The sequence below is a fragment of the Xyrauchen texanus genome, chromosome 8 (genome assembly GCF_025860055.1).
Source record: "Xyrauchen texanus isolate HMW12.3.18 chromosome 8, RBS_HiC_50CHRs, whole genome shotgun sequence".
Classification (NCBI taxonomy): domain Eukaryota; kingdom Metazoa; phylum Chordata; class Actinopteri; order Cypriniformes; family Catostomidae; genus Xyrauchen; species Xyrauchen texanus.
The window spans coordinates 42,817,032-42,842,259 of NC_068283.1; the positions used below are offsets into that span (position 1 = coordinate 42,817,032).

Genomic DNA, 25,228 nt, shown 5'->3' on the forward strand with positions numbered 1-25,228 from the left:
ACTGTACATGCACTCGTACTGACACACTGAATGAATCACTCTTTAACTGTACATGTACTCGTACTGACACACTGAATGAATCACTCTTTAACTGTACATGTACTCGTACTGACACACTGAATGAATCACTCTTTAACTGTACATGCACTCGTACTGACACACTGACTGAATCACTCTTTAACTGTACATGCACTCATACTGACACACTGAATGAATCACTCTTTAACTGTACATGCACTCATACTGACACACTGAATGAATCACTCTTTAACTGTACATGCACTCGTACTGACACACTGACTGAATCACTCTTTAACTGTACATGCACTCATACTGACACACTGAATGAATCACTCTTTAACTGTACATGCACTCGTACTGACACACTGACTGAATCACTCTTTAACTGTACATGCACTCATACTGACACACTGAATGAATCACTCTTTAACTGTACATGCACTCGTACTGACACACTGAAGGAATCACTCTTTAACTGTACATGCACTCATACTGACACACTGAAGGAATCACTCTTTAACTGTACATGCACTCATACTGACACACTGAATGAATCACTCTTTAACTGTACATGCACTCATACTGACACACTGAATGAATCACTCTTTAACTGTACATGCACTCATACTGACACACTGAATGAATCACTCTTTAACTGTACATGCACTCATACTGACACACTGAATGAATCACTCTTTAACTGTACATGCACTCATACTGACACACTGAATGAATCACTCTTTAACTGTACATGCACTCATACTGACACACTGAATGAATCACTCTTTAACTGTACATGCACTCATACTGACACACTGAATGAATCACTCTTTAACTGTACATGCACTCATACTGACACACTGAATGAATCACTCTTTAACTGTACATGCACTCATACTGACACACTGAATGAATCACTCTTTAACTGTACATGCACTCATACTGACACACTGAATGAATCACTCTTTAACTGTACATGCACTCATACTGACACACTGAATGAATCACTCTTTAACTGTACATGCACTCATACTGACACACTGAATGAATCACTCTTTAACTGTACATGCACTCATACTGACACACTGAATGAATCACTCTTTAACTGTACATGCACTCATACTGACACACTGAATGAATCACTCTTTAACTGTACATGCACTCATACTGACACACTGAATGAATCACTCTTTAACTGTACATGCACTCATACTGACACACTGAATGAATCACTCTTTAACTGTACATGCACTCATACTGACACACTGAATGAATCACTCTTTAACTGTACATGCACTCATACTGACACACTGAATGAATCACTCTTTAACTGTACATGCACTCATACTGACACACTGAATGAATCACTCTTTAACTGTACATGCACTCATACTGACACACTGAATGAATCACTCTTTAACTGTACATGCACTCATACTCGACACACTGAATGAATCACTCTTTAACTGTACATGCACTCATACTGACACACTGAATGAATCACTCTTTAACTGTACATGCACTCATACTGACACACTGAATGAATCACTCTTTAACTGTACATGCACTCATACTGACACACTGAATGAATCACTCTTTAACTGTACATGCACTCATACTGACACACTGAATGAATCACTCTTTAACTGTACATGCACTCATACTGACACACTGAATGAATCACTCTTTAACTGTACATGCACTCATACTGACACACTGAATGAATCACTCTTTAACTGTACATGCACTCATACTGACACACTGAATGAATCACTCTTTAACTGTACATGCACTCATACTGACACACTGAATGAATCACTCTTTAACTGTACATGCACTCATACTGACACACTGAATGAATCACTCTTTAACTGTACATGCACTCATACTGACACACTGAATGAATCACTCTTTAACTGTACATGCACTCATACTGACACACTGAATGAATCACTCTTTAACTGTACATGCACTCATACTGACACACTGAATGAATCACTCTTTAACTGTACATGCACTCATACTGACACACTGAATGAATCACTCTTTAACTGTACATGCACTCATACTGACACACTGAATGAATCACTCTTTAACTGTACATGCACTCATACTGACACACTGAATGAATCACTCTTTAACTGTACATGCACTCATACTGACACACTGAAGGAATCACTCTTTAACTGTACATGCACTCATACTGACACACTGAAGGAATCACTCTTTAACTGTACATGCACTCATACTGACACACTGAAGGAATCACTCTTTAACTGTACATGCACTCATACTGACACACTGAAGGAATCACTCTTTAACTGTACATGCACTCATACTGACACACTGAAGGAATCACTCTTTAACTGTACATGCACTCATACTGACACACTGAAGGAATCACTCTTTAACTGTACATGCACTCATACTGACACACTGAAGGAATCACTCTTTAACTGTACATGCACTCATACTGACACACTGAAGGAATCACTCTTTAACTGTACATGCACTCATACTGACACACTGAAGGAATCACTCTTTAACTGTACATGCACTCATACTGACACACTGAATGAATCACTCTTTAACTGTACATGCACTCATACTGACACACTGAATGAATCACTCTTTAACTGTACATGCACTCATACTGACACACTGAATGAATCACTCTTTAACTGTACATGCACTCATACTGACACACTGAATGAATCACTCTTTAACTGTACATGCACTCATACTGACACACTGAAGGAATCACTCTTTAACTGTACATGCACTCATACTGACACACTGAATGAATCACTCTTTAACTGTACATGCACTCATACTGACACACTGAATGAATCACTCTTTAACTGTACATGCACTCATACTGACACACTGAATGAATCACTCTTTAACTGTACATGCACTCATACTGACACACTGAATGAATCACTCTTTAACTGTACATGCACTCATACTGACACACTGAATGAATCACTCTTTAACTGTACATGTACTCATACTGACACACTGAAGGAATAAAACATCACTCAGAGAAGATAATCACAGTAGATCATCAATACTGTACCTCGAGAAATTGAAAAATAATAATAGCTATCTGTCATCTTCATAACTGTCCAGAGTATTTGCAGAAACACAATCACACAGGCCCATCCAATAGGATCTGTAAAAAATAAAAGAAGCAAATCTCTTCATTACATTTTCAATAAGTTTCTTATTTATAATCAAAAATTTATATTTAATTTTTTGATTTAATGGATTTTTTGTGCCTTTAACTTAATTATATACAGTGTCCATAAAATGAAACACATCTCCATAAACTCAACAGTGTTTTATATATTGTGGCGAATGATCCGCCCCTCCCTCTCATCATCCTCACCCCAACTCTTCGGGACTTTCAGACTCAGGACGGGATTTGGGCAGGACAGGAGAAGAGATGCATAATTAATAAGCCTCATTCTGACAGCGGTGATGAAGCGCACCTGATGTGAATAATGTGAATAATGTGAATAATGCTTCATCACCGCTGTCTTTGAAACGCACGTGTCAGTGTCAGTGTTGAGGTTGCTGGTTGATACTGTTGCACCTCATGCGTCATATTCCATGTCACCTCTCGATGTTCAGTGTCAGGTCCAGGGGCCTCACGTATAAAACTCTGCTTTGATTTCTTCCTTAAAGTGCGTCTTTCTTTGTGAATACTTCAAAAGGCAGATTTTGAGTATGCACCAAAAAAAAATCTGATTTATAAAACTGCACGTACGTAATACATAATAAATCCTCCTCAAAATAACCACATATGCCGTGTGCAACACCTGCATATCCTCATTTGCATACAATTACCATATTCATTTCCCCATCCAGACACGTGATTACTGCGTTTATCTGCACGAGAAACTGTATCATTAGAGATAAGACTGTAAATGTCACAAAGATTAGATGCTGCACCATGAACAAACATTATTTATTAAGACATGAACTTGTTTTACAAAGAATATATCTTGAATATCTCTCAGCAAAATGTTTTTATCTTTGCAGACATAAATCAAACTTAAAATGATTCTGTGAACCAAAATTGTTTAAGGGTTAAATATTTAATACATTATTAAAATGATTTGTGCATCATTGTCTGATATCATCGCATTACTAAGATTTTATATTGACTGGTATTATATATATATATATAACAGCTGAACGACAACTGTTCTTTTCATCATGATTTTATTATTATTTACTCTTTTATTGTTTTATTTTATTGATGGTGTTTCATTGGGACGAGGGTCGGGATGAAGAGCACATTTGAGGAGTATTTGATATGTATTAATGTACATGTTTGCAGCTAATACAGTTTCTGATGAGACATGTCTCTCAATGATCTGTTCCTCTACTGAATGTGTCTTATAGCTTCTGTCAGTCAGACTCAAGATTACAGATTTATTCAAATGCTGAACTGATCTCAGTACATGATTGTAATACAACAGAAATATCTCAAACTAAGAGATCTGTGCTGTCATTATTATTCACTGTATGTATTCTGTATTCTCTATGATGACACGAGACATTTCTCCAAACGCAGCACATCCCAAACCAATATTTCCCTTTTACAGCTGATTGTTATTGATAACGATTACTTCAATTTCAAGTGCTTAACTACATAATTTATTCTAAATGTGAATTAAAATCTGAGTTTATAATCAGAGTTCAGTTCATTATTTGTCTTCATATCTTTGAGTCTCGTTCAGCAAAATGAACGAATCTTTATTCAAGTCATTTCGTTCATTTAAGCAGAATTAAATTAAAATGTTAAATTTTCAATAGCCAAATCACCCAAACACGTCACTTACGCAAACTTTGATTAAAGTCCCAATAAGGAAAAACTGATAATGCAGCCAAGGACAAATTATGAGAAACAGAAATAATTAGTTCAACTCTAAAATCTCGATGTCTGAGAATCATTTCTGTTTACTGTACAGGCCCATGTCACGTTACATACGAACTGCAGGGAGTGATCAGACGAGTGGACGTGCCGCCGGACCCACTCCTCGGACCCCCGGACGGATTAAATGCACTCATCGCAGCCTCTCACCTGCCGCGGGCCTCCAAAGACACCGCCGCCCCGACTGTGGACCCAAGAGGGGAGCGTGTGTTGCCGACCCAGCTCATACCCGGGCCATCCCATAGACACTACCCCACCCTTCCCCGTCTCACCGCGAGGATGTCAGATTCCCCCTTTATTACGAACCTATTTCCCTGGACACTTTATTTTCCCCTTTTATGGACATTTTACGTTTATTATTATTTCCAATAAATGCCTCTCCGAAACTTGTCAACACACCCACTGTGTCCGTGTCTTGCTCATCCCGAAACAATATCATGATCATATACTAAAAATACACAGTGTATTATGATTATATTCTCATATTATCTGTGAAATACAGTGTATTATGAATATATTCTCATATTATCTGTGTAATAATGATCATACCTGTTTCAGTTTCCAGTGTCATGATGAGTAAACCCATCATCACTGCATTCATCACTAACATTAATATTAACTGCACTGTTCTTCTGACCGAAAGTGAACCTGAAAGAGATGAAAGTGTGAGAAAGTTTTCCTTCATTAAACTCTTCATACTAACAGAAATGAAGCTGATCAGGGTTTAAAAGTGAATTGAAGACAATGATGATCAGATAACAGAGAAAACATCTCACAACTGACCCCAGATCAGATCAAGACTGAGATCAGTGAAGAACTGGAGATTCATTTCTCTTAAAAACTATTTACTCTTATTCACACGGTCAACCATAAAAGGTGACGAGTGCCATAAATTCATGATGACTGATAATGACAGAATCATTTTTAATAGTTCATAACAATGATCATTTACTGAGTTATTGATGCAGTTTTAACAGAGATCAGAAATCATTAAATACTTACAGCGGAGCCTGTAGTAGCATCTATAAAACATTGTGTCATTTGTCATTGTTAGCATCATTGGTAAAAGCACAACAATGAAAAGTCCTAAAAGCAGGAGAGTCATCACATTAATGAAGATTACAGACAACAACAGATTCACAGTATTTCATTATGAGTGTTTTAATGTGGCACTAGGAGCAATGAACGTTACAAATATGTTTTATCTATGTTTGGTATTAATGTGAAGAACAGAGCAAATGCAAATGAATCCAGATCAGTAATAAATGTGACTCACCTCCTCTCGCTGATCCAAACATGTAGAACAGAAGAATGAATTGTAATGTTGGCAGAAACTCAAAGATCATATCAGACACAACGTCAAATATGTCAATTATCCGTCCACTTTTCTTTCCAATATCTGCAACTAAAACTATATGGGAAATATTTACAATATTTAGGATCCAAATGTTTGATTCAGTTTTCAGTTATTATAATGAGAGTTTATAATAATAATTGAATGTGTTAATAAACAAGAGCAGATGAATTCAGATGAATAAATCATGTCTGTGATGTTTATTATAACATATATTACATGAGCGTCACTTCTTTAAAGTTTTGGGGTTTGATGAAACTGATGGAAATCAGTAAATTTATGCACAGATCATTTCAATTAATATTTTACCTTTTTTACTGTGATTTATTGTTTCTGCTTTTACTATTCTTGCTTTTCTCCTGTTATTCCTTTTTATTTATGACCTTTCTAATCTGATTTATTTATTTATTACTATTTTAATTATTATTCTTCACTTGCACTTTGGTTCAACGTCTGTAAATGTGCTTTAAAAATAAACACGAATTATTATTAATAATAAATGTACAGTTATATTTACTGTATAATTTGTTTTGGTAATTTTGTGTCTGTTGTAGATTGTCATTTACAGCAAAACAGGCAGAAAATTTTATATGAAATACATTATCATTAATTTAATTCGATTTTCATTTTGTTTAAAGTAAAATTTGAATTTAGAAATAATTTGTTTAATTTCTTTTGTTTCAATCAATTAATGACATTTGTTAATATAAATCAACATGTAGAAGTGAAGTGCAAAAGTCCCTCCATCCAGACCGACACAATCACTTTAATCAGGGACTAAAAACGGTTCAAATATCAAAAACAAAAACAGAAAAAGGATTTTAATTATTTTTTTTTTGCAGAACGAATTGAAAACCGGAACAAACATCATTCATGCTTATTTTTATAATCTTGTCAATTGAATATGTTGAGTTTAGATCACATGTGTGTTTAATGATGTTGATTACACGCGTGTTGTTGACATGTTCAGTGATTCTTCTGAAGGCCACACTTCTAGTGTTGACCGCTCCATTAAATATAATATGAGTGTTGCAGTTTTACTGTTTAAAATATTAAATACACAAATAAAATGTTCAACTGAATCTGTCTCTGACAAAACTCCAGCAGTGATTAATTTAATGATGTTTATTAACACAATTTACCCCCTAAATAATGTCCTTAACTGTTCTTTTATTACGTTATAACCGGTAATCTTCTGGAAAGACGCCTCGAAACACTAAAACCGGAACGAAAAAATACAGATTTAGCTCCGAATGAAAAACGATAAAGTTTTAGTCCCTGTGTTCTGTATAGGGCTTAATCGTGTCAGTTTTGTTGAGCTGTCCTTGATTTGAGTCTGTGGTTCAACTGTGACATCTAGTGGTGCAAAATGTTACTGCACCTGTTTATAGAATTGAAACAGGAAGTCTGTAAAAAGTTCTCCGTCTGTGTTCTGGTGCACATCGTCGTTCAACGGTCCTTGGAGTAGATACGACCGTAAGTTATAATTGTTGTGCTTAAACAAGTGTAGCGCTCTTATGTACAAGTTTACTTGAAAGCTGAACATTTAGTGAAATGTTAATTGATCGATGGTCTGATATGAATGCTTGGACTAGCTAATGTGTAGCATTTCTGACAAGGTTTTGTAAACTTTTCTTTATGCAAATGCAAATTGTTAAATGCAATTCAAAGTAATGAATGACGGGTTGTTTGTTCAGTTATTTAAATGTGTACATGAATGCACGTGAATGTGAAAATATATAAATTTGTGAATTACTCTGTAATTTGTGTTTTTGTTTATGTTTCTTTCAGTTTTACAAAAGAAAAGATATAGTGAAGTGGAGTGCATTAAAGACAAAGAAAGACGTGTCACGAAGCTTCATTCTTGTAAACTATCTGTCAGAACTTTTAACACAACTGCCAGGACAGAATACCCTGATTTTCACACTTCTGCATTTGTGAATATCATCATAGTTCAAATAAACTATGGCGGCGGTCGGGAAGAACAGTTATAAACACTGACATTGAAGTGTTTTATGTTCAGAAATTGTAAATTAAACGTCCGGATTTGACTTTCTGTACATTTCCAAAAGATGCTGAACTTTGCACGAGGAGGGTTCAGGAAATTAAACACAATAACTTTATTATTAAATGAAGAAATATTTTTATCTCTGGACATTTTCAATATAAGGAACATTTTATTTTAAATAAACTCAATTTTAAGGCATCAGGTTACTTACTTTTTAAGTTAATCAAAATATTATTTTTTGCTCCTTTCGTTTAGTGCTCTTAAAATATGACCCTCATTCCTGATGACCAATTCAAGACAATAAATATGTAATATAATATAATATAATATAATATATAATTCATGGCCTCTCACTGTGTGTCACGATTGACGGTGAAGGCAGACACGGGACGAGGATCTACATGCAGCGGAAGCTTTATTGAATAACAAAAACCACGAACAAAGAAAACATCCACGATGGGAAAAGGTAAAACAAAACACGGAGGGCATACAAAGGGTTAACGAAACATGGAAGGCATACAAAGGGTTAACGAAACATGGAAGGCATACAAAGGGTTAATGAAACACGGAGGGCATACAAAGGGTTAACGAAACATGGAGGGCATACAAAGGGTTCAACGGGAAGTAAACAAAGACAGAGAGCACGGATAACAGGCGTCCACATACATCAAAGACCGACAGGGGAATGGAGAAACAAACGGGGTTAAATACAGCGACACAGGAGGATAACAAACGATATACAGGTGCGGACAATAACGCTGTGGCAGAGGTGATGAGGGCCGGGAACCATGGGAGATGTAGTTTGTTTACACAGACAATGAAACACGGGGCGGACAACAAGGAAAACGTGACATGGAACGTGAAAAGTGGCATGTGAAACAGAAAACCCGAGGCAGACAACACAGGAACGTGACACTGTGACTCAGCCTAACATCTCCTTTTCTTTCATGTAAGACAGAAAGTCACACGGGTTTGAACCAACACAAGAGTGAGTAAATGATGACAGACTTTTAACATGTCATCTGAATTTTCATCTCTTTAATTGATAAATGATTGTTGATGTTCCTGTGTCTGAATCAAACACTGCTGATCTACAGAAACACGGTTTAATATCATTTTCTCAACATGTCACTGGTACATGATGATGTATGAACAGAATAATACAGAAATACTTACTGTAAATGATTTTACAGAGGCAGTACAGAAACATTATCCCAAAGAAGACTGATATTACTGACTCTCTCAATCTCTGCATAATTCAGAAGTTTTCCAAAGGAAGATTTTAAAAGAGCTGAAAGAAAGATGCAGATAAAACTACAGTATATATAAATATAAATACAGAAGCATTAAACACACTTTTCATTTAAGATGTTTTTATGACTGTCTCTAGTAATCTGTGCTTTAGTGTTTCAGATCACTGTCTGCTCCTGACATTGACCCTGTGACCTTTGACCTGCTTTTATTACACCTGACATCATGATACAACACTGAGATGTTATTTAGGGGTTGTTTGGGTGTATAATTCATGACTAACATGATGTTTTCAGAGTGAGATGTAATGCTGATTGATCAGATTGATGACAGATGAGTGGATGTATTTTATAAGAGTGAAAATAAACACAGATGAACACATGAACACATTCATGTAAATCCTGAATGAACTGCAGCACGACACATGAAATAAATATTCTGGGTTAAAGCTGAAGTTAAACTCAATGAAGCATGATGTTGATTACTCCAAATAATCTTTTCTTTACAAATATGCAAAACTGGAGTTAATGAGGCTCTTACAATAGAAGTGAATGTGGCCAAAGTTTGGATTTAAATCAACATGTGACACTTATAATTTAATAAAAGCACTTGCACTGATTGTTCTGATGAAACACATTTTTATTTGAGCTTTATGATGTTTAAATGATCGTTTTCATGGTCGCTTTAAGGTTTACGGTGTTGCATTGCCATGGCAACAAAGTTGTACATTTGGACATAACTTTACTCAAAAAGCATTTTTAAGTGTTTTTATTTACACACATATTACATTAACATGAACTTTGTTTACATCTTGTGGCTATAATTTTGAAATGGTAATTATTTTAACATTTATGGATTTGTCCCGTTTACTTCCATTGTAAATGCCTCAGTGTTACCCAGAATTCTGTGTTCTTTAAGAAAAGGAGGGACAAATATAAATGCATTTTTATGGTAATCAACATTTTCCAAAACTGCTGTTGATTGAGTTTAACTAGAATTGAACCTGGAATATTCCTTTAAAGTATTTGTGTAATATTATTGTTTTATAATGTAGAATATCATGAATATTAAATCACTTCAGTTCTGACAGTCACAATTATTTGTTTTTTACTGACTGTTAAAGTGAATTGTTTTGTGTTCATGATAATTATTGTTGTTGTGTTTGGATTGTTTACCTGAATAAATAACAGCTGAGAGAAAAACATATTCTGCAACATAACTGTGATCCAAAATCAGTTTATTAATGTGACCTGTAAAACAGAAAATATAATATCACAGAAAACACTGAAACACTGAAAATATAATTGAGATTACTGACACAGAGATCATGTGATGTCTGCACATCCTGATATTATGATTCATCTCCTGATCTCTGATAAACAATAATCAGAAATAAATAATTTACCTGTGAAGTCTGTAACATATGGAGCGGCCCAGAGCAACATTAGAGGTCTCACAATATAAAGAGCACAACAACAAACTGTCTCGTTCACAGATCCTGAAACAAACACATTTGACTGAATATAAATGTTTAAAAATAGAAAAATAAAACATCCCGCATGAAAACAAAACTCACACATTTAATAATGAAGATGAATTTAAAGACTCACCTTCAGAAACACCCCAGAACACAAAAGCACAAAACATGATGATATTTGGACAAAAGGCCAGAAACACGTGAAGACGGAGGACTGAATCTAGAGATAAAAATAAACACAATAAAAAACAGAGAAAAATACAAAACAACTGATAATATAAAAACAATAAAGTTTATTTAAAAGAAGAAAATGACTTTGAATTAATTGTGTGTGTGTGAGGGAATTCACATATATTTCTGAGGAAGTCAGAGATGTGTTCATATATTTAACGTTTTGTTTAAAAACATTTTAATAAATAATTATGAGAAGTGCCTTTTTTTCCACTTGAGCCCCCCAAAATGTCTGAGCACGTCCCTGACGTGGATGAATTTGAGATGATGTGTTAATTAATGTAAACAGTTTTACAGACAGTTGTCACTTGTCCATATTGTGCAAACATCATCTTTATTGTGTGTAATGAGTCCAGATGGAGAAAAACAAAACTTTACACAGACGAGTTAAAACTCAATTCTATCACAGCAGTCTCAAGCTAACTTGTTTATGTTTACGGACTTTAATTTGCCTTGTTTCTTCTATTGTGAAATTAAAAGTTTATAATTGAGAGTCTAAATTATTTTCTGTGTAATTGACATTACGCCCCTCATCGATAGCTCTTAATTTACAGGATATTCAACCTGACTTTAAATTCAAGCAGCTTAAATTAGATTTAAAAAATATCAAATTTTTAATAAGAGTGTTTGAGAAATGTTTTATGTTTGTATTGAGTTTGAACTTATTTGTGTTTATAGTTTTAAATGTGTTACGGGTTTCTGGAAATGTTTCCTAACAATTGTGGAAAATATGCTGCAATATTATAGAAAACCAAATCAAACCATTGTGTTGATTGAGGATACAAAAGATTTTTTTCATATTGTTGACTTACCAAGTAGTCTCGGTACCAAATCTGTGCTGACGGAAAACAAACTTCTCTGTTGTCTGAAAACTTTACATTCATATTTTCCCTCATCTTCAGCTGTCACATTGTTCAACAGGAGGGAGAAGTTTCCATGTTGAATCTGGTCAGTAAAGAAATGAGCTCTATCATGATAATCCTGCTGCTGGTCCTCTGGTCGACTCTTATTATCTGGATACTGACAAACTAAATCTGATTTATCTCCTGATCTTCTCCATTCCACCTTCAGATCCTCCATTGGTAAGGGTTCACCAACTAAACAGGGCAAAACCACTGAACCTCCCAGAGGAACAACCAGTTCACAAGTGTGTTCAACCACGGCAAATGAACCTGAAAAAACAAATGATTTAAATTGTGAAATAAAATGTTTTTGTTTACAGGCAAATAAAGTGAAGAACGTTTTATACATTAAATATTCGAGGAAAAACACAAGATTAAGATTTAGAGGCGTGTTAAGAGAGAAAACACAAACTCAATAAAGTATTTTTATTTATTATTTCAGTTGAATGTCTTTGTAGACCTAAACTGACTTTGAATATGACAAGAACATTTTCCTCAATATTTCAGGCATCATCTGAAATCTGTATTATTATTTACATTGACTGAAGAGGTGCAGATCCAGATGCATGATGGGTATTTTACACTCTTTATTTATTAGAGGTTCAGAAAGTGAGCAACACTAAGAGGTGTTTGTTAGTTTTCTCTTATTAACAGTTTTCAGTCGTGTGAGTCCACAGCAGTGAACAGAACTGCAGAACAACATAGTGACATTTAATGCCGTCACTGAGCAGATTCTGGAAAGTTCAGTGATTTCTCAAAGTCTTCAGTGCTGTCAACAGTTCAAGATGTTCTTATAATAACTGTCAAATAAATCGGTTTATGGGCTTTTGACTTTATAGATAAAAAGAGTGAAGCTGCGAGTCCATGAACACAATCACTGCAACATCTGACACTTCCTTTTCCCTTCTGAACTATTTGTTCTAGAAACACAATTCATTTTGTCTTTGGATTTAACAGATTTAATAAATGTTGTTATCCTCACTAAATATGAGTCATATGATGATGTTCATCCTGCATTAAACTGACAAACACATTGTTGATATTCAGTTTGTCAGTTTCTCTGTATGACTCTGACGTGTCTGTCCTCTTCATTGATGATATGAGACATATTTCTGTTTATCTCATACAGACACTCGTATAAATAACACATCTAGATCTCTGTAACAGCACAAGTGATGCAGCACAAATACATGTTCACACTGTTCTTTGACTGAAGAATTGGACTAGTTAATGTAGAAACACCTCAGTGGAGTTTATGACCGTAATAACTGAAATTAAACTCACTCGACAAAACACAAATGTAACATATAAAACAAAATAATATAATTATACAAAAGCATCAGTCAAGACTATTTATCATTGATTTTTGGTTTTATATGTTGACTTACCTTTGTCTTTTAACGTTGCACTGCCTGAAAACACAGAACCCCATTTGCTGTAACCGGTGCATCTGTATTCTCCTTTATCTTTATATCTCACATTGTTCAACAGGAGGGAGAAGTTTCCATGTTGAATCTGGTCAGTAAAGAAATGAGCTCTATCATGATAATCCTGCTGCTGGTCCTCTGGTCGACTCTTATTATCTGGATACTGACAAACTAAATCTGATTTATCTCCTGATCTTCTCCATTCCACCTTCAGATCTTTCTTCAGTAAATGAGGATCAATGAAACAGGGCAGAACCACTGGACGTCCCAGAGGAACTTTTCTGAGATCCCGATATTTCACAATGAACCCTGAAAGATTATACATTTAATTTCTAATGTGAAATAATTGCTAAGACAAAATTAAAGGCAATTTTACATGATAAAATATTTAGGAAAAACTGTTACACTGTGTACAGAGAAATAGAGACTAAATTCAACTGATTATATTGTATTTTTACAGCTCCAAATGGTCTTTATTTACAGCACATGTGAAAATCCTTCTTGAACAAACCTTTTTTCTGCGATGTGAAGTAGATTAAACAGAGCACAAGTGCAGCTCCAGCAGCAGTGATACAGAGAATCAACACCATTATGTGTAAAACAGACAAACCTGAAACACAAATATCAGTTAACACCACAGATTTTGTGTTTCTCTTCATGAGTTTTGCCTTTCAAATGTAATTTCCACCAGAAGTAATAATGAACAACACACTCAAACATTTAGTGTCCATACTTCAGTATTCACACAGTGAGCACTTGATTGTAAAACTGGAAATCTGCTTGTACACTTGAGTGACAGATCCAGTTGTGTTTAAAGCTGCCAGCAAGTGATTCATTTGGGAAATATGTGCAAAACAGAGAAGCAGAGCAGAATGTAAATCTCAGTCACCATTCACTTTTAATGTGAGGGTGGAAGATGCATCGACAGTGACAGAGAACACATTTAGTGTATCACCAACTAAAGAAAGTCATACAGGTTTGGAACAACATGATGGTGATTAAATGATAAAATGATTTTCATTTCAGGGTGAAATGTGGAATTACAAGTGCCATTAAAAACTATTTGTTAACATTAGTTTGGCACCCTATGTGAGCATTATAGTATAGTAAATGTCCAGCATTGTTTTTGTTCTCTGTCTTCTAAATTATCTGTATTTCTGTATTTCTGTATGAATTCAGGCATCGCTTGTTCATCTATGGCCGTGTTCACAATGATATACTATCCATACTGTCCCTGTTTCTGATACACAGATATAACAGAAACCGTAAGAGTAGTAGTAATGTAGTATGTAATAAAGCACTTATAACACGGCCTTATGCTCCATATTAATAGATAACAATTCACAATAAGTTTCTATTTGTTAACATTAGTTAATGCTTTAGATATCATGAACTAATACTGAACAAATATACAGCATTTATTAATCTAATGTTCATTTATAAACACATAAATTGTTCATTGTTAGTTCATGATGCATTGACTAATGTTAACATATATAACTTTGAATTGTATGCATGTACAGTATTATTACTATATGTTGGAATTAATGTTAACATGAACATAAAAGTATTGTTCATTGTTAGTTCATGTTAACTTTATGTAACTAATGTTAGCGGACACAAACATGAAGTGTTACCCATAAATGTCACCTGTCAGGAAACAACAACGATGTGTTAGTGCACGCCTCATTTCCAGTAATGATTATTACCAAGAGCAGCTCATGTGAGTATGAGAAGCAAGTCTGTAATTACAATTAGTCAAACAGTTACTTTTATAAGCTTTTTAGATCAGTCTTTTTTAAAGTTATTCAGCCAAAGAGAAGCTGAGTCCTTAATAAACAGAAGGTCTGAGGCACTCAAAAGGAATATAAGTTTAAAAAGCCTTTATTTAAACTTGGCTATCCATTAAAAAACATATGCCAACATGTTTCGGCCTCTTTGGCCTTCCTCAGGGCAAATTCAAAATGGCAGTCCGTAGACTGCATGCTATATATCTGCATGTGGTCACATGACCTAGAAGCACAGGTGCTCATCTGCACATATCACCTGATAGAGAGCAATTACAACAAGTTACTTTAGATAAGACAAGTCACATTTTCGCATCAGGATAGTTTAAAATATCAATATAAATAGATACATATAGCAAGAGGTTACTTTATATAAGACAAGTTACAAAAAAGATTACATTGTAAAACATATTATATTTCATTTCATGCTCTAAAATATGTGCAGTCTCAGATGATGAATAATTTCACACTTTCTATATTTTACCACTTTCCACATCAAGATACAATTTGAAATATCAATATAGATAGATACATATAGCAAAGCATTGACATGTGCATATAGTCAGTTACAAGAAAGGAGAAAAATCCAATTCCAAGTTTAGACCAGGGTATTGATTAGCTTTTAAAGTATAAATCCAAAAGGATTCTCTTTGTAAACGTTTTTTGAGTCTATCTCCCTCTTGGTGATATTTTAACATGTTCTATCCCAAAGATTTTTAGAGTCTCGCTACTTCCGTGGTTCGCCTCTTTATAATGTAGAGCCATAGGATACTGGTGGTTGCTTGTTCTTATCGCATATTTATGCTCTGCTAATCTTTCTTTAAGTTTACGCTTAGTTCTTCCAATATAAAAACAGCCACAAGGACATTCAAGTCTATAGACAACTAATGAGGTATTGCAATTAATAAATGAGTGTATACTGTATTCACGATTTGATGTCACATCTGTAAAAATATTGGTCTTGACCATATTGCTACAGTGATTACAGTTTCCACACTTATAGTTACCTCTTTTTGTGCCTAGCCAGGTTTTATTCTGTAGAGGAGGCATATAGCTTTTCACAAGACTATCTTTTAGAGTAGGAGCTCGCTTAAAGGTAATAGTAGGTACCTCCGCAGTACATCTCTCAAAACGGTATCACTTTTTATTATGTCCCAATTCTTCTTGATTATTCGCTTTATCTTATTAGCTTGACGACTGTATTGTGTAACAAAATAAACTTGGTTTGACTCTTGTTGTCGCCTCTGTTTTTTTAACCAATAGCTGTTCTCTACTAATTTCTTTAACTCTATTATAGGCTATATCTAGGGTCTTGTGTTTATAACCTCTTTTCTTAAACCTTTGAACCATGTCTTGAGCATTTTTATCAAACACGTCTTCAGAATGGATGGTAGCTTTCTGCCCTCAGTATGGTATTCCGATCAGTGGGTTTTCTAAACACGGACGTATGCAATTCACCTTTGTCATCTTTTGATATCTCCAGATCTAGGAAATTGATATTTGTTAATGAGAACTCTAGACTCAGCTTCAAATTGGAATTAGTGTTATTAAGATATGTATGAAACTGTAGCAGCTCTTGCTGTGACCCAGACCATATAAGAAGAACGTCGTCAATATACCTACCCCACCATACAATCTTATTAACATATACATTCAAACTCGAATTGACAAATGTTTCTTCCCAGAGACCCATAAACAAATGTAAATAATTTGGTGCAAAGCAAGCTCCCATTGCTGTACCTTTTATCTGCTTAAAGAATTTGTTTTGGAATGAGAAAACATTGTTAGTTAGTGTCCATTCTGTTAGTTTCAAGATAAACTCTGCTGGGGGCATCTGTTCTGGTGGTCTCTTCTCCAAATAATGTGTCAATGCCTTTAAACCTTCTTTGTGATCAATGTTTGTATATAATGACTCAACGTCCATCGTCACTAGAAAGGCAGTACCAATATTTTTCATTTCTTTGATCTTATTTAACACAAATGTGCTGTCTTGGATAAAGGAGGGCAAGTCTATTACAAATTGCTTAATATGGAAATCAACAAACTTGGATGTCGGTTCAGTCACTGACCCATTGCCACTTATGATTGGCCTTCCTGGAGGGTTCTCCAAGTTCTTGTGTATTTTCGGAAGCATGTAAAAAGAAGCAATTCTTGGGCATTTACATTGTAGGAAATCATGTTCTTTTTTAGAAATCCAGTCTTCACTTTTTGCATGTTTAAGCATCTCCTCTAGTTTACTCTTAATTTGTTCTATTGGATTAGATGGTAAAGGCTGATAGTACTCACGATTATCCAGTTGACGCATGGCCTCGGTGATATATTGGTCTCTGCCCCACACTACCACTGCTCCTCCTTTATCTGCTCTTTTGATGATGATTTCGTTGTTAGTTGACAGACACTTTAATGCTTCTTTTTCATCCTTTGACAGATTGTAATTCTGTTGAGTTTTTTTACCAGATGTGAAGAGTTTATTCACTTCATATGTAACTATTGTAGAAAAGGTATTCAGAGTCGCATTGTTTATATAGGGCAAAAACGTTGACTATAAGTGTGGAAACTGTAATCACTGTAGCAATATGGTCAAGACCAATATTTTTACAGATGTGACATCAAATCGCGAATACAGTATACACTCATTTATTAATTGCAATACCTCATTCGTTGTCTATAGACTTGAATGTCCTTGTGGCTGTTTTTATATTGGAAGAACTAAGCGTAAACTTAAAGAAAGATTAGCAGAGCATAAATATGCGATAAGAACAAGCAACCACCAGTATCCTATGGCTCTACATTATAAAGAGGCTAACCACGGAAATAGCTGAGACTCTAAAAATCTTTGGGATAGAACATGTTAAAATATCACCAAGAGGGGAGATAGACTCAAAAAACGTTTACAAAGAGAATCCTTTTGGATTTATACTTTAAAAGCTAATCAATACCCTGGTCTAAACTTGGAATTGGATTTTTCTCCTTTCTTGTAACTGACTATATGCACATGTCAATGCTTTGCTATATGTATCTATCTATATTGATATTTCAAATTGTATCTTGATGTGGAAAGTGGTAAAATATAGAAAGTGTGAAATTATTCATCATCTGAGACTGCACATAAAATTAACATAATCGGTCTAAGCTGAAACTAAATGGCCTGGAACAAAAAAATTTATATCGAGCTGAACACCACATCTTCTGCTCCGGAGGAGAAGAAAACACCAAACAAACATACGGTGTCAGCCTTTATAGTACACAAGAAATTAGCTGAACAAAGTCAACAACTTTACCCCAGTATCAGAACGAATAGCACTACTACAATTAGCAGGCAACAAAGTCAACGTGAACATTCTACAGGTTTATGCTCCAACAGCAGATAAACAAGATCATGAAATCGAATCGTTCTATGAGCAACTAACCAAGCCGCTGAAGAACAAGACATCACTATAATCCTCGGCGACTTCAATGCCAAGGTGGGCCACGGTCGAATGCAGAACATTGACGGAGAACACGGACTAGCAACAAGAAATGGACGAGGCGACAGACTGGTTCAATTCTGCCAAGAAGAACGTTTCAGTATTGCTAACACGTGGTTCCAATTACCACCTCGACGACTGTACACGTGGACCTCGCCGCAAGACTCCGACAACAACATCGCCAGGAACCAAATCGATTATATCCTAATTAACATCAGGTTTAAGTCCAGTGTGATTACAGCAAAAACCTACCCTGGAGCCGATATATCGTCAGATCATAACCCAGTAACAGCTACAATAAGACTCAAATTGCGATCAATACATTGTACAAAGACGAGACGAGCAGACCTGGAGAAACTGAAGAACAGCGCAGATAAAAGACAAGTACAGCAACATCTCAACGATAGCATCCGGCTCAATAACAACGGAAACAGCAGATGTTCAGGAGTACTGGCGTCGTTCAAACAATGCACACAGAAACAACAGAAGTCATGCTGGGACATCAGCCAACGAAAAAGAAACAACGATGGATGACACATTGTATTCTCGATCTAATGAGCAAACGAAGAATGTACAAAAATAACAACTTGGAGAAGTACAAACAAATGCAACAGAAGATCAGAGAAGCAATCCGACAGGCAAAAGAAAAGTGGATGGAAGAACAATGCTCCGAGATTGAAGAACTAATAAAAAAACATGACAATTTTACTCTGCACAAGAAGCTCAAAGAAGCTGGTAACATCTACAGACCAGCCCCAACAGCTACCTTGTATGCGGACAACAACCAACCAATCCTAAATAAACAAGTAAAAATGGACACCTGGACAAACTATATACACAAGCTCTATGGCTCCACGAGAACACCTGCAGAAAAAGACCAACAGATGTCGAAAGATGCTCTACACATTTTAACATCAGAAGTAGAACATGCAATCAAAACAGCTAAGTCAGGCAAAGCGTACGGGCCCGACACAATCCATGTAGAATTGCTCAAACTATTAGACAGTAACAACATACGACAACTGACTAATTGGTACAATCAAATATACAATGGCAATAAAATTCCATCCGACTGGCTACAATCCATCTTTGTGGCCATACCAAAGAAAGCAACAAGCCGGAAATGCGAGGACTACAGACTGATAAGCTTGATGAGCCACGTGCTAAAAGTCTTCCTGAAGGTGATCCAACAGCGCATACGCTCCACATGCGAAAGTACATTGAAGAACACACAGTTTGGCTTCTGCAAAGGACTAGGCACAAGAGAAGCAATCTTCTGTATACAGATACTACTACAGCGGTGCTACTGAACATCAGAAAGAAGTGTACATCTGCTTCATAGATTACGAGAAAGCCTTTGACTCAGTAGACCACTGACCGACTAGCAGCTCTATTAAAACAACTGGGACTAGATAAAAACGTCATCAACTTCATCATTGCTCTTTATTGGAAGCAAACAGCCCAACTTCGATATGACAACGAATTGACAGACCCAACACCAATACAAAAAGGTGTACGACAAGGCTGCCCACTTTCACCCAGTCTTTTCAACATCTACTCGGAGCAGATTTTTGATCAAACACTAGCAGATAAAAACATTGGTATTAAAGTCAATGGACAATACATCAACAACATCAGGTATGCAGACGACACTGCACTGCTGGCCGATTCGAACAAGGCCTACAACAAATCTTGGACGAGGTTGCCACAGAGAGTCAAATATGGGGCTTACTGAATTAATAAAAAGAAAACAAAGGTTATGAAGGTCAGCCGAACTACAAGCTTAAATAACAATCAAGCTTGGCAATGAAAAATTGGAACAAGTACACCGATTTAAATACCTCGGTGTAATCATTGACGATCAGTTGAACCATGAAGTCGAAATCAAGAGCAGAATTGAACAAGCAAGGCAAGCATTTATTAGATGGAAAACACTCCTTGCAGACCGCAACTTGAGTACATCACTGAAACTGCACACACTGAAATGCTACATCTGGTCAATTTTGCAGTACGGAGTAGAGACATGGACACTGACGACAGCAGCAACAAAAAGGCTTGAAGCTTTCGAGATGTGGCTGTATCGAAGAATGCTGAAAATCCCATGGACAGCCAAAATCACCAATAAACAAGTTCTGCAGGATATGGGCACTGATAGGCAACTGCTGAAGACCATCATTAGCAGGAAGTGTTACTATCTAGGCCACATTGCCCGAAACGACCACAAATACCAGCTATTAAAGCAAATCCTGGAAGGAGAAATCGAAGGGAAAAACGACCAGGACGGCCAAAAATGACATGGCTCAGTAACATCAAAACATGGCTACAATTATCAACAGCACAAACTCTACACGCCGTGCTAGACCGGGACCAATATCATCGTGAAGTCGCACACGCCGTTAGGCAGCACTAAAGAGAGAGAGAGACTGCACATATTTTAGAGCATGAAATGAAATATAATATGTTTTACAATGTAATATTTTTTGTAACTTGTCTTATATAAAGTAACATCTTGCTATATGTATCTATTTATATTGATATTTTAAACTATCCTGATGCGAAAATGTGACTTGTCTTATCTAAAGTAACTTGTTGTAATTGCTCTCTATCAGGTGATATGTGCAGATGAGCACCTGTGCTTCTAGGTCATGTGACCACATGCAGATATATAGCATGCAGTCTACGGACTGCCATTTTGAATTTGCCCTGAGGAAGGCCAAAGAGGCCGAAACATGTTGGCATATGTTTTTTAATGGATAGCCAAGTTTAAATAAAGGCTTTTTAAACTTATATTCCTTTTGAGTGCCTCAGACTTTCTGTTTATTTGGGAAACATTTTGGATCTCCAAACTGAAGAGCATCAAAGGAACACATCTCTCAACACCCAAGTAGCACTCCTAGTAACTCATTTGTGGACAGAAGTGAGTCCTTGTTTGATTAATATATGTAATTGTAATCTAAATGGAACCAGTTACAAGTAATCCCTTACAATAAAACTCTTAATTATGATTGTAAGTGTTTTGTCACAAAGAGTTTTCTTTACTAAAAGTGTTTCTTGCAACTGGGTCTCAGTTTTATTACATTTAATCAGTTATTTGTGTTCTCTTTTGTTTTATTGGTTTTTACAGTGGCATAAAGTTATAAGCCCCAGAAATATTTAACAAATAAAACATCAGCCTGTGTTAAAGGATCTTGACTTAAAATGGGTTTGACACATCTGTAAATGCACATGGCCAAAAGTATTTATGTAAAGTGCCACACCTGCAATATTAATAGAAAACAAAATATTGACCAAAACACAGACACACACACACACAACACACACACACACACACACACACACACACACACACACACACACAGACACCCCTAAAGCAGGACTATCCCACATTAGAGGTGACTGAGGTGCTTTTTGTCCACAAACAGGAGTAAATATTCAGACTTCACTTTGAAAGAGTTTCTGAAGAACTGAAGCAGTTAATGAACAAGATCAAACTCAAACTGTTACTGTCACATTTATAATGCTAATTCAATTTACATGCAACTAAACAACTAAACTGTATAAAACTCATAAATCAGTTTAATCTTCAATTATTGCATTTATGTGTTTTTCTTATTTATCTGTGACTCACCCAGTTGTTCCAGTTCTACAGTTGTGTTGGCTGAAACTCCTCCAGCAAACACTTGACACATATAAACTCCTTTATCTTCAGTTCTGACACTCTTCAGTCTGAGAGAGAAGTTTCCTTTGGAGATTTCATCAGTGAAGAACTCAACTCTGTCTCTGTATTGCTCATGTGATGATTCGGGTAAAGGTTCATTGTTTTGGTAGAGCAGGACCAGAATATCTCCATCTTTATCTGTTTTCTTCCATGAAAGCTCTTCAATCTCTTCAGGTGTGATGTGAGAGTCCACAGAGCAGTTCAGAGTGACGTCTTCACCCGCATACGCAGATATGGAGTGATCTGATCCCGAGACTATCAAACGCTCTATAAAAAGGAACAGTTGCAAATATACAGCGTACAATTTTATTATTCAATGTTAATATGCACCTCAACGAGATTCTTACCAACACGTTTTATTTCGACCACAGTTTCACCAGAATCCTGCCCACTGAAAACTTTACATCTGTATTCTCCCTCATCTTCAGCTGTCACATTGATCAACAGGAGGGAGAAGTTTCCATGTTGAATCTGGTCAGTAAAGAAATGAGCTCTATCATGACAATCCTGCTGCTGGACCTCTGGTCGACTCTCACCATCTTGATACAGATGAATCAGAGTCTCTGAGTCTGATCTTCTCCATTCCACCTCCAGACCCTCCATTGTTAAGGGTTTGTCGACATAACAAGGCAAAACCACTGAACCTCCCAGAGGAACCACTAGAGGACCAGAGGGACCTCGCACCTGAAAGCCTGAAAGACAGAAAATGTAAGCGAGTTGTCTGAAATTTTGAAACATTCTACAATCTATGAATAAGAAACTATACCTACAAAAAGAAAATGTTGTAACTCAAAGTGTAAATGGTTTATACATACCATCAGAGTTCACCAGCAGAAGTGAGATAATAATCAATTGGTACATCTTCATATAAAACTTCAGATGAAACAATTGTCATCTCTACTGTAAATCGTACAAATGCTCATGAGGTGTCTATACAGAGATTTACTTTCCTTTTCATGGAGAAAACACTGGGGTAAGTCAGGTAATATAATCAGATTAAACATTTCCAGAGCCATCAAGTATTATGTTCACAGCTAGCACACACTGTGTAAAGTTCATTTTATGAAACATATTTGAAATCAATGGATGTTGTTAGACATGCTTGTTAAATGCAGTAAAATCACTGCTACACTTGGGTTTGAGTTACTTTGTGGTTTAATTGCAAATGTTGGAAAATGCACACAGCTTTAGAAAACATAATTAATAGATTCCAACGTTCAACAAATCATAAAACTTAATAGTACTAATAACTAATTGTGGCAGGGCGGAGGCCAGGGCCAGGTCGTGATCATACACACCCGGTCCCGTATTAGGCTAATCAAGCCTCTGAGGTTTAAATGTCGACTGTAAAGGGATCAATGGAAAAGGAGGCGAGAACATGCTTAAATAATAGTTTTAATGATAAACTTAACAACAACTGGAATTGAGGCATCTTCAACCATTTACATTTACATTTTTGTATTTGGCAGATGCTTTTATCCAAAGCTACTTACAGAGCCCTTATTACAGGGACAATTCCCCCAGAGCAACCTGGAGTTCCCCTTCTGTCGCTCTCTCGACGTTGTGTATTTAAGCCGCCAACACGCTGAGTTTATTCAGAAAATTTCTTCGAGCCGTTGGTAGCGATGCAGTCTGCTGCGAGTCACACACACCAGTTTCTGCTTATTCCTCTGACACTCTGCATGCTGTTGAATTGATCGCGCATAACAGCTGCTTTCTCCTTCTTTGCACGGCTGTGCATTGTTGCCCCTGGGTGCTTTGACAGCGCAGACAACTCAAAAGAGTTCTATATAAAAGAGTGATTTTATTTAAAAGAGTAATTTCCTCTAAAAGAGCAAAACACAGCGGCGTTAAACGTCCTTTTCAGGATGGGTCTTTATAAAGATGCCTTTCCGCCCCTGTGTTGTCCCTGGATGCGGTAGAGTGCTCTCCGCTTCAGACGGCCACAGGCGTTGTCTCGTATGTCTGGGCAGCGATCACACCGAGGCTGCTTTTGTGGATGGTTCATGCTCTCACTGCGAGAGCATGCCCATGACAATGTTGCGGTCGCGGCTTGCTTTCAACAGAAAAACCGCCCCCCCGCATTGCTCCTTCTTCCCACGGGATTGAGGACGATGCGGCTGGCTCTGGAAGCGATCCGGGGATGGCAGTGGGTGCAGCTCCGCCGGTACGCCTCGACCACCCGTCCCCCGAACGCCGTTGTCTCCCGTCCGTGCTCGAGGAAACAGCGGCTCACCTCACAGTCAGTCTGCCTATCCTCTCAAGCTCGAAGCAGATGAGTTCGCCGCTGCATCGGAGAGCACGGCATCTGATGCTGAGGACTCCCCTGGGCTGCCGCTTTCAGGCTAGCATGCCCAGGCTGAGGCCGACGCGCAGATGACCGACATGCTTTCCCGCTAGCGTGGGGCTGGATTGGAACCCTCCATCCTCCCCACAGCCATAACGGCTAGATGACTGGTTCCTGGGGTCTGGACGCCACTCACAGCCTCGCCCCGGCAGAGGGCGGATTCGTGACCGAGGAGTAGGTCCGATGTTGGCGTCCTCTAGATTCGTCTGGACGGGGAACAGTCGTGGGGCTGAGGGCGGAGGTACCACATTCAGGAAGCCGGGACTGTTGAGATCTGGAAGCAAAGTGCCGTC

The 25,228-nt window shown here is 36.8% G+C and overlaps 2 protein-coding genes across 2 annotated transcripts in view; both read right to left on the reverse strand.

Moving 5' to 3' along the window:
- Positions 1-9,810, reverse strand: part of LOC127647784 (uncharacterized) — a 17,413-nt gene extending 7,603 nt beyond the window's left edge. Inside the window, exons 1-5 of the mRNA XM_052132256.1 lie at positions 9,505-9,810; positions 6,243-6,377; positions 5,969-6,052; positions 5,516-5,614; positions 3,101-3,196 (exon numbers count right to left, since the gene is read on the reverse strand). Of these exons, the coding sequence (XP_051988216.1) occupies positions 3,101-3,196; positions 5,516-5,614; positions 5,969-6,052; positions 6,243-6,377; positions 9,505-9,583 (493 nt within the window). The 5' untranslated portion in view covers positions 9,584-9,810. The remainder of the gene's footprint in view (positions 1-3,100; positions 3,197-5,515; positions 5,615-5,968; positions 6,053-6,242; positions 6,378-9,504) is intronic.
- Positions 1-23,212, reverse strand: part of LOC127647777 (uncharacterized) — a 227,109-nt gene extending 203,897 nt beyond the window's left edge. The window contains exons 1-6 of the mRNA XM_052132242.1: positions 23,125-23,212; positions 22,936-23,016; positions 22,499-22,855; positions 14,128-14,226; positions 13,578-13,925; positions 12,100-12,459 (exon numbers count right to left, since the gene is read on the reverse strand). Coding sequence (XP_051988202.1) covers positions 12,100-12,459; positions 13,578-13,925; positions 14,128-14,226; positions 22,499-22,855; positions 22,936-23,016; positions 23,125-23,191 — 1,312 coding nt within the window. The 5' untranslated portion in view covers positions 23,192-23,212. The remainder of the gene's footprint in view (positions 1-12,099; positions 12,460-13,577; positions 13,926-14,127; positions 14,227-22,498; positions 22,856-22,935; positions 23,017-23,124) is intronic.
- Positions 23,213-25,228: the final 2,016 nt, after the last annotated feature.